The sequence below is a fragment of the Otolemur garnettii genome, unplaced genomic scaffold (genome assembly GCF_000181295.1).
Source record: "Otolemur garnettii isolate 467f Iridium unplaced genomic scaffold, OtoGar3 scaffold00057, whole genome shotgun sequence".
Classification (NCBI taxonomy): Eukaryota; Metazoa; Chordata; class Mammalia; order Primates; family Galagidae; genus Otolemur; species Otolemur garnettii.
Genome location: NW_003852452.1, coordinates 7,907,467 through 7,918,673, shown reverse-complemented (window position 1 = coordinate 7,918,673; position 11,207 = coordinate 7,907,467). Strand labels below are relative to the sequence as shown.

The window sequence follows — 11,207 nt, the reverse complement described above, 5'->3', positions numbered from 1 at the left end:
TACAGTCATCTAACTCATATCCAAGTCACTTGTAAAAGTATCATATCATTTAATTTGATAACAAAGAGAGTCAAGTGGTTTCAAATAATGACCGTAACATTGTGCTACCGATTTGTTCCTGAATGAAAGCCTTCCTTTTATATTATTATAGTTATTAATAATGATTTGGGGGAGTATTATTATACATATTTAAGGAAAAGTATATGTAGTATTATAAAACATCATCATACATGGATATAGTGGCTTGAGCTAGAAGATTTTTAAAAAGAATTAAAAAGAATATTCTAAAAGAAATAAAAAAATTATAAGCAAGTAAGTTTTGAGAGTTTTTTATTACACTGAGAAATCTCAGAAAAATTCAAAGCCCATGAAAGTAGATGCATTTCTGAAAATAAGACAAAACATTTTCACACATACATTTTCATGACATTTTAGTGCATTTAAGCACGCTGCTCATGAATTAAAGTACATCTTGAAATACTTGGAAAAGAGTTCATAAATCCTATTTGAACCTGAATTCCAATAAATGTCTGAGTTAAGATTCTCTTTCTAGAGATTAAGCTCATGATTTGATTCATAAGAAAAATGACTATTGATTTGTTGTGCCTTTGATGAGCAGAAATAGGAAATAAGCATATTATCATACAGTCCTTTAGTTTTAAGTGGTAAGTGAGAGGAAAGTTGAATTAATAGAACACTCTTCAGTTTTTTAATTGTATTGTTTGTTTCCAGTAGACCAATGAGAGTACATAGATCCAACTGCAGAAAAAACGTTTGGTAATACCAGAATGATTCTATACCATTACCAGCGTCTTATATCCAAGTTATGTTAGATACACAGGAGATGCTGAAAACCATGCTATTTCTGTCCTCAAAAATCAAATAAATGTATGGTTACATTCCAGCTTTTCATCGAGAGTCATCATGAAGCAATATTTACTACTTTTGCCAAGTATTACAGGCCACCAAAGGATATAAAGTTTACTTAATTTTGATAATGTTGCACTTTTCAATGGCTTTGGGGTCATATTATACTCTATTGCTGCTACTACCACTGCTAATAAAATAATAGTAAATGTAAAGGAGAAAAGAAAAGAAAAGAAATTTGATCACTTGATGGTTCTTATAAATGTTGTTTTGGTTTATCCTTGAACTAGAAATCAATCCTACAAGATTTGGAAATAAAACAAAAGCATATTTATAATTTGTAGCACGCATTTTAAAGGTCTAATGATTTCTCCAAAGCCAGTGTGGGTTAGCTTGTCATGTTCTCTTTATTCAATGTCAACTGGTTCCGTAGCTATTAAAGCACTTAGCTGTTTCTGAGCACAGGAGAGGAAAAGTTCCAAACTGGACAGGCTTCTTTGGCGGATGACTTGATCAAGCTGTCATTTTTTTTTTTTTTTTTTTTTTTAAGGAGAGAGAGAAACAGAAAAAAATAGACTAGTTAAAGGATAAAGAATATTACTGAAACCCATTAGAAAAATCTTTCGAAATGAGATGATTTTGGAAATCAAATAATACTAAACTGAGTCACTATTTCTGGCCTATCATCTAAAGTGAGATGATAATCATCACAATCTTGTAATTGATGTTGGTATTCAGTTATTGGAAAAATGTACATTTGATCAGAGTGATTTTAAAAAAATATAAAATAGTATAAAAATACCACTTCCTAATGTATTTACAGACCAAACACCTGTAAAGATCATATAAGTACTACAGATGAAAATAACAAAAGAAATACATGTTACAGAGAAATAGCATATTTACATCATGCATAAGGTTTAGTAAAACAAATGGTGATAATTTCCTAAAATTAGGGAAAGTTTTTGGGAAAGGTATACTTTAAGAAATATCTAATATCGTTAAAACTTATTTGTCCTCATTCTTCTGGTGAGGTAGAGAATTTTTTATTAGGTTGTTTTAATGTATCAATAGCAACATAGTGAACAAAACAAAAGGATTATTAAGGGAAGTAATTTGGGTTATACGTAATACAGGACATTCTGGATGGTAAAGATTATTGAGGGCAAGGAAAAAAGTTCTTAACTCTGTGCCCCCGAAAATTTGCCCACGGCATAAAAATAACCAAACAATGAGCATATCTGGTGTACAGGTTATAGAACAATGAAGGCCAAATAAACAATCAAAGATAACCAAATAAATTCCATTTCCCAATATATGCCTGTCATATTTATGTAAAATTGACATTCTTATCACAAGCCTCCCACCCACAAAGACAAATCCAAACAAGAATTCTCTATTAAATGATATTTCTATAACCTACTAATACTCAAAATGACTAAAAAACTAGAAGATTAAAATGTTGAAGTATCTTAAGCATTAATCAATCTAAAAAGAATACATTATATTTAGCAAAATGCTCATGTAGTAAGAATGAACCATGCTGACTCCCTTCAATTCTAATATTCGGAGATTTTACTATATATACTCCATGGAATTTCTGTTTATACTTGTTCCACATTGTCTCTTTTTCCCCTTCTTCTTCTATTGGATAATACCTTGAACATACACCTTATGCTTATGGGACTATTAAACAATAGAGTTCTTAAAATCCTGTCTAGAGTTCTTAAAATCCAAGTGAGCAAAAATCCTATCTTGCTAACTACTATATCCCCAAATCTAGAAGAGGGTCTGGCAAATGTTGACACTTGATAAACAGTTGGTGAGGTTGAATGGCTCAATAAATCCATAACCCTAACTGAGCAAGTCAACCTAACAGGAAATGACAGAGGCACCGTTAATGCTAACAGTGAAAAGAAGCATGCTTACCCAACTCTAAAAGATATGTGGGAGATTAAAGTTGGATTTTAAAGTTTCATTTTACCATATGTAAAACAGATCAAAATCTAAGTATTTGCAGCTTTTTAAGTTATTCTGCACTCTGTCAAAATTCAAACAGCCCAGAAGAATGTACACTCATTTCCAGCCCATTCCCCAGTGATTTCTGTCTACTTTTGGATATTTTCAACCATTTAAATATGGCCTTTAAAAAATATTTATTCCAGATCTTATAATTGTTAGCTGTGGGAAGGTTCACACAATCACTTTATTCCACTGCCATTCCTGGAATTATTCCCTATCAAGTTTACGGAATTGTTTGACTGTATTGTATGATTTATTTAGCCATTCTCTCACTGATAGACATGCATATTATTTATTTATTTATTTATTTAGAGACAGAGCCTCAAGCTATCCCCCTGGGTAGAGTGCCGTGGCTTCACAGCTCACAGCAACCTCCAACTCCTGGGCTCAAGTGAGTCTCCTGCCTCAGCCTCCCAAGTAGCTGGGACCACAGGCGCCCGCTTCAATGCCTGGCTATTTTTTGGTTGCAGCTGTCATTGTTGTTTGGTGGGTCCAGGCTGGATTCGAACCCTTAGGTGTATGTGGCTGGCACCCTAGCCACTTGAGCCACAGGTGCCGAGCCAGACATGCATATTTATTACAACTTTGTTTTGATTTTGAAGCAACAAAGAAATTTACAACTTGAATGCTCACCTTTCAGATGTTCAACGGTTTCTTTTGGACAGATTTTGACATGTTGAAGCTTATTGTCGTAAGATTTGCATATTATAAACTGTGATGATATTACCAAATTGCTTTCGAGAGACAGAGTACCAAATTACGATTCCCAACTATATGTATGAGAAGACCAGTTTCCTCTGTTTTCTTCTTTTAAACAGTTTCCATTATATGGTTAGAATTTAATATATGTAACAGATATTTCAATATATATTAATATTATTCTATTGACAGATATTTGTATTTTTCCTTATCTTTGTCTATTCTAATCAGTGCTGTTATTAACATCCTTCAATGCAGACCGCTGTATACTTTCACTAGTATATTTTGTAGAAATTCCTTCACCAAAAGAATATGTGATCTGCAATACTACCTCTAATCATAAATCAAGTTTCCATACATGCACAAATCTGTCTTGGGGTTTTTTATCCTGTTCAGAAAATTCACCTATCTCTAATGTTATAGGTGAATGTTACATTATCTTAATTACTATGGCTTTACATTAAATCTTATTATATCACATGTTGCCAATATAAAATATTTCAGAAGAATATGTATTATACACAAATTTATAGTTGTTTATACTTGTAACAAAATTGAGTTTTAAAAGGAAGTAACCCCACCTACAGGCATCTCATATTGTTTTTTCATAAGCACACAAGAAAGGCAAAACTCAGAACTTAATTGAGATATATAAGTAGGTGAGAAAACATTTCCTTTTAAGGCAAAGAAACGGTACAATCAAAACTGGACAGTTGTATTTGGAGGGTGGAATCAGGCAGTATAAGATGTGTAGAGTCAGTTTGGAGGTGGCCTCATGGGTGTTTTACTGTTACACTTCATAACTTATGTATAGGTATCTTAGGGGCTAGCTTTAATAACTCAAAATTCAAAAGCACATATCAGGAGTTTCATTAAAAACAAATTTGATTTAGTATTTTAGAATTTCTGGATGTTCGATAAAAGAGAAACGTGTCTCTCTCTGAGGGTATAGTATAAATTCACATGGTGTAATTAGCATTCAACCTGTGACTGTTGCTAAGTAACAATAATTTGGATGTATATATTCAGAAAAAATATTCTGCAATTTTTAGAAAAGGATAAGAACAAAAAAGTGTGGCCGATTTCTACATAAGTATATTAAGTACTTCTCTTGCTGTGTTAAAAGTCACCTTCAAATTACTGACTATAAGTTGACATACAGGCAGCTGCCAAGGCCCATTTCACAGCTTTTATTACTCTTCTCCAGAACTCTCTGAAGGTAAGAGTCCTTTAAATAAATGGGAGGTCAACACTTTAAAGGGTGACAAGGAGACACTGATACTCTATGTGAAGAAAGAAATTGGGCCGTCACAAAGCTGAGCTTCCAATTTTGTGGGTCCTTCTAGGGCGTGCTATGTAAGACCATGTCTGTGAGAGGGAACATGTATGACCCTTCTCTTCTAAGGATGTTAAATTCCTCTCTCTGAAACAAACACATCAAACTGATGTTCTTGGCAAATTTCTGAATTTCAACAGTTTCTGTTTTATTAGGCATGACCTTATTATCTTTTATTGAGGCAAGAATTTTGGCAAAACATTCAACTTTTTTTTACCCCTTGAAGAATGGGACCTAGTTATGTATTTGTGGCATTCATTTCAAAGTGAATCAAATATTTGTATTCTGTGACATATTGCTGACAAATATTAGGACCAGAGTAGGTGTGGCAAATATTTTTAGATATGGGGTTTAAAATCTCTTCATAATAGTGTAGCATTAACTGCTTTGTTTTCTCTCTCATTTTTTTTTTTTCTGTCATGCTTCAACTTCTCATAGATATCTGGAAAAAACTAGAAATTCTGAGGTCTCTAAAATACACACATGGACTTTGTAAATCTTTTTTTTTTTTGGGTCCTTTTTTTGGTCATCGCTTCAGTTTGCTCGCATATTGCTAAAAGGCTTTTAGAAGCATACTACTTATTAAAAGTTGTTAGTTTTAATAAGCTTAGGGAGAAAAAGAACATACGACTTCCTATTAATTTTCTATGTCATATTTATCTTCCTATGAGTGTTTCACATCACAGCAAAAGAAAACAGAAACAAAACATCTCCTGACCTTGGCATTTATTTCCTAGTCACCTAAATGCAATATGAAGGATGGTGAACTTATATTGGTCTAAAGATCAAACTTCATCAAGTGATAGATACTAATTGATCAATTAGTTGACCTGATTTTAAAACATGTCTTGAAAATCTTGAAAGAAGTGAAGGAGGCTGGGCTCAGCAGCTCACACCTATATTATTATTCTGGGAGGCCAAGGCAGGACGACTGCTTGTAATTCAAAGTCAATTACAAACAAACAATTCTGATTTATTTTAATGAATACTGTTCACAGTCTGTTTTGAAATACACAATAACATACTTTGTACTAACCGTGCTTTCACTCTATAGTATTTTGAGCTTCTACCAACAAAGTATACCAAGAAATGTGAAAATATTAGATCTACTTTTATCAATCTTTTTGTTCCAACCTATACTCCTGTACATTTTAAATACATGCTTAAAAAATAATCTCATTTTTCAAAACTGCTAGAATGGATATCTGGCAAATCCACTGATAAAGAGTGACTCATACACAAATGTTATCAGGTTCGTAATAATGTGTTTCATGGATTCGGTTTTCACATTCACTAACAAGTTCTTTCATAGACATTGAAGAAAGGTCAAGTATGATGATCTGGAACTACAAATAAACAGGCAGATTTTCCAGTTAACATCATCACATTGGGAAAGAAGGATTGTTTACCTTCTAATGAAGAAGGAAATAGTTCTTCAGTCTCTTGTTTATTATAATGGTGCCCTTTTAACACTGTTGTTCAGACATGAATGCCTCTCTTTCTGACTTTACAAACACATATGGTCAATCTGCTGTTTTATTTACATGTTTTAAAATGGAGGCAACCAATTTATTACTTAGTCTATCAGTTCATCAATAAAAAATCATGATGCCCCAATATTTATGCATTATTGCTCAGGGGACTGGACAAAAAAGTATACAATAGTCTCCCTGTCTTTAAGAGGATGGTGATTTTCTTTGAGAGACATACATGCAACAATTAAAAAACAATTAGGTGCTATTATGTATAGTAAAGACGTAGTCTGGTGGGAGATCAGAGAGGAAGACAGGGTATGGGGAAAGAGAGCAGCAGAGAAAACTTCAGCCCTGGGTACTTGAACAGGCTTTTAGAGGATCAAGAGCATTTCCTTACACAAGGAAAGAAAATTCAGAGAAAGCAGATTATCAAAAACAAAGACAAAACTGTTTATAGACACTGAAGAAGAGTCTTGAATCTAATGGATAAAATCTAGTTACACATATTCTTTCATTTATTCATTTGTTCAGTATTTATTCAGCATCTATTATGTGCCAGGCACTGTTTTAGACACTAGAGATATACTGGTAAGACAACACTATATATCTGCTCCTATAGGATTCTGTACTTTTACAGCATTTATACTTTAGCTTAAGGAGATAAATTAATACTCTGTAGGTAGAGATCAATGCTATAAAAAAACAAAGAGTTAAGAGTTAGAGGTAGATGGGAGATCCTATGGTTGAGTTACTATAGAAGACTACTTGGAGAGGGTGGTAATGAAGAGTCTTATGAAGGTAAAGAAGTGAAGGAGGCTGGGTGTGGCAACTCACACCTATAATATTATTCTGGGACACTGAGGCAGGAGGACTGCTTGAGCTCAGGAGTTGAAGACCAGCCTGATCAAGAGTGAGATGCCTGACTCTACTAAAAATAGAAAAAAATTAGCTGGACTCAGTGGTAGGTACCTGTTGTCCCTACTTGGGATGCTGATGGAGGAGGACCACTAGATTCCAGGAGTTTGAGGCTGCTGTGAGCTATGATGATGTCACTGCACTCTAACCATGGTGACAGGGCAAGACTCTGTCTCCCCACTGCACCGCAGCCCTGCCAAAAGAAGTGAAGGAAGATGGGAGCCACGTAAAAAACGTGAAAGAGAATTTCAAGGCAGATAAAACAGCAGGGAAAAGCTCTAAAAGTGGTTCAGACTTGGTTTGATGATGGACAAGGAAGAAATTCAGTAAGACTGGAGCAAAGTGAGCAAAGAGGAAACTAGTGGGAGAGAAGATCAGAGGAGTAGATAAGTGCTAATGTAGAAACCTACAGGTTTGTACTTTGATGGAAAGACATTGGGGAGTTCTAAGCAGGAAATGTGAACATGATCTATGCTTGAAAAACATCACACTAGTTACCATGTGGACAACTGACTGTAGTGAGGCAAGAGTGGAAAAAGAAAATCCAGTTGGGATTTTCCATTTTTTAAATCAATTTAATCAGATTGCTGACAGTGGAGGCTTATAAGCAGGTCAGGTTTAGGATATATTTTGAGATAGGACCAACTTGAGTTGCTGATGGATTTGAAGTATAGATGAATGAAAAAGAGAATTCATAGAATTCATAGAAAAAGCAATTCATAGAATGATGATGCCATTTCCTTAGATATAATGGACCTAGAAAGAACTGGCCACATGAAAATTGGAGTTTTATTTTGGACATGATACATTTGTCTAATCCTATTAGATATGTTGGTGATAACAGATTTATGAGTTAGCAATTCAGGGGACAAAGCATGAAGACACAATTTTGGAAATCATCTGCATATAGAAGGCATTTAAAGGACAGATTTAAAATACCTAAGAAATGAATGTAGATAAAAGAAAAAAGGTGCGAAGAAACTAAGCCCTGGTGCACTCTAATACATGATCTCAAAGGAACCAGTGGGATATTAAAGTTGAACAAGTATTACTGTAATGGGTGGGACTGTGTCCTCCAAAAAGGTGTGTTTAAGTTGTAAATGCGATCTTATTTGGAAATAGGGTTTCTGCAGATTTAATTAAGAGGTAGGTTAAGATGAGATCATACTGGATTAGACTAGGTCAGGACCTAATACCTTTAAGAAGAGATAGGGACAAGAAGAAGGTCATGTGAAGATGGAGGCACAGATTGGAGTAATGCAGCTGCAAGCCAAAGAGCAAGGACTACCAGCTCCCACTGGAAGCCGAGCGAGACGCACAGAACAGGCTGCCCCCACAGCCTTCAGAAAGAGCATGGCCTGCTGACACCAGATTTCAGGCTTCTAGCCTGTAGATCTGTGAGAAAACAAATTTCTATCGTTGTAAGCTACCCAGTTTGTTATGAATTGCTACAATACTCCTAGGAAACTACTATGGATTATTTTCTAGATTGTTAAGGTCTTTATATATTAGTGTTTCCCATAATTTGTTCCACAAATCATCATTTCTGTGCTCATTTATTTTATTTATTAAGAAAAAAGGGCCTTTCAGTCAAATAAATTTAGTAAGTTCAGAATTAAAAATGTTCCTTTTCTATCGAACTTCTCAGAAGCTCTGTGCTTATATATTGCAAATTACCAAAACGACTATTGTAAAAGTAATGTTTCCCAAACTCTTTCAACTTTGAAATTGTGTATTTATATACATATAAAGCATATATTGGAAAACAGTCCATGAATCAATTCCTTTTTGGAACTCTTCTAGACTCAAAATGCAAATATATAGAGAAAACAATACTGATTTAGTTTTCTCTTCAAAAATAAGTACCGGTGGAGTTTTAATGGTAAAAGATTTTGAGACTGCTTAGTCTAACTTTTACATTTTACAGATGTGGAAACTGATGCTCTGTGTGGTTAAGATATTCCTAATGTCCTCCTATATACTTAAAATAATCCGCTTTTTAAAAATATTTAAATGTACTAAACTGAGTTTACTGGCTCAAAAATCCTACTATGTATCAAGGAGATTCTACAGCCTCACTAAGTTTGGACAATGGATTTTGACTCATCCTTAGAGTACTAGTAAGAAAGATGCTAAAAACCACTCCAGGGAGATGATATGACTACCCTTGATGTGGACATGAAGAATGCAGATTATTAATCAATTTTGAGACTTAACGCACACCCAGAATTGTATATGGTTTGTTTTATAAAATCATCACAACAAGGACAGACAAACCCAAGGAAGATCAAGTTATTCCTGAGTGGTGATTATTTTTATTTTGATATTTAAACATTTTGCCTTAAATGTCACCATTCTTACTTTTCTGCTTCTCGTCACTGCAGCTGAAGAAAATTGAGACTTAGCTATATAACATTACTGCCTGTATTAATGGAGGTTCTCTAGTACCTTTTTTATTACTGGTACACGCACCAAAGTTTCTCTGTTTAAATAGTCTTTTCTTTACATTTCCAGATAAGCAAATTTGATGTGAGAGGGCTACATTGTGTGTAAAGCTGGAGGTTAGACATGAACTCCCCTCTCTGGGAATATAACTATGTCATTATTGTAAATCATGTTGAAAGAGACTGTGAACCAACTATGGGATAAGAGAATGGCATAAAATACATGTTTAAAATAATTGCAACTAGGACGTGGTTTGAACTAAGGCAGTACCAGTTGCCTCAACCTTGAAATTCAGAAAATTTAGGCCTAACTTCACCAGATCATTCAAGGCCACCATTTGGGTCCCAAGAAGACTTACAATTAAGAGTTCACATCTCCTATTCTCCTTGAGAATATTTCCCAACTTTAAAGTATATTTCGTGTCTATCTATTAAGATAGCTCAAAAATGTCAACATTTAATAAAGAAGCTGTGTAACTTTCCAGTATGCACAAGATGAAATACAGATGCTCTTCTAGAGTAAATGAAAAACGGGTATAAAGATTCTTAAGCCTTATTGGCCACAACTAAAGAACTATTTCTTGTTTTGTTTTGTTTTAAGATGTCTTAGGGTAAGTAAATTCTCTGTTTTTGAGTCATCTAAAGTAAGTTCTACATATTTGGGTAGTTTTGCCTTTTCATCCAAAACTACCATAGAATCCACTGGAAAATGGAAATACTCATTTTTGATCTTCATTAAACCATATGGGCAGAATAAATGAATATGTGTTCCAGACTCTAATGTGCAGGCACACCACCTTGGAATACAGTCTTATTCGATTTTACAAGTTAGGCAACAGCATTTGGCCGCGTGCACTGCAGTAGTGAGTGAAGATTTTAGTTTTGCTTGCCCAACAGCAGAAACTAACTAGACTTTCTAGTTTTTCCATGTATAAAGTTTAATGAATTTGAAAAGAAAAGAATTCTGGTAGCAACTATTTGATTGCTAATTCTGACTACTTCCAAAGAAAATCTAAATATTTCCAAAACAACTTAAAAAAAAAAAAAGAAAGAAAGCCATAGATGTAGGAGGACTTCAGGGCAAAGTAAAGGTGATGAACTTGTGTACTAGCTGCCTATCTTAGGGCTCTGTATTTACACATTAATAAAAAAATTCCATTTCCTACTACAGTTCAATAACAAGTAAGCATTATCTCAAATACAAGATACATTGGTTCTGGCAGGCAGACTGATTTTTAAGGTGGTATCTTGCATTAAAAAATTAATATAATTTGTTACTTGCTTCCAAACCACAAATATCCTTTTTTGACATATTTTTCCCAAATTATGATAGTGTAAATATTGTAATCTGTGGGATGGCCTTTTGTAAATTAAATAAACCCAGAGATCCCAAATATATATTGTTCAGGCTACTGTTCAAGTAACAAACATAACTCTTTTTTTTTTTTT

At 34.1% G+C, this 11,207-nt stretch overlaps 1 protein-coding gene across 1 annotated transcript in view; it reads right to left on the bottom strand.

The window, feature by feature from the left end:
• Positions 1-313: 313 nt before the first annotated feature.
• The window catches only part of CCDC91 (coiled-coil domain containing 91), a 206,048-nt gene continuing 195,154 nt past the window's right edge, over positions 314-11,207 (bottom strand). Inside the window, exon 11 of the mRNA XM_023514714.1 lies at positions 314-1,385. Coding sequence (XP_023370482.1) covers positions 1,275-1,385 — 111 coding nt within the window. The 3' untranslated portion in view covers positions 314-1,274. The remainder of the gene's footprint in view (positions 1,386-11,207) is intronic.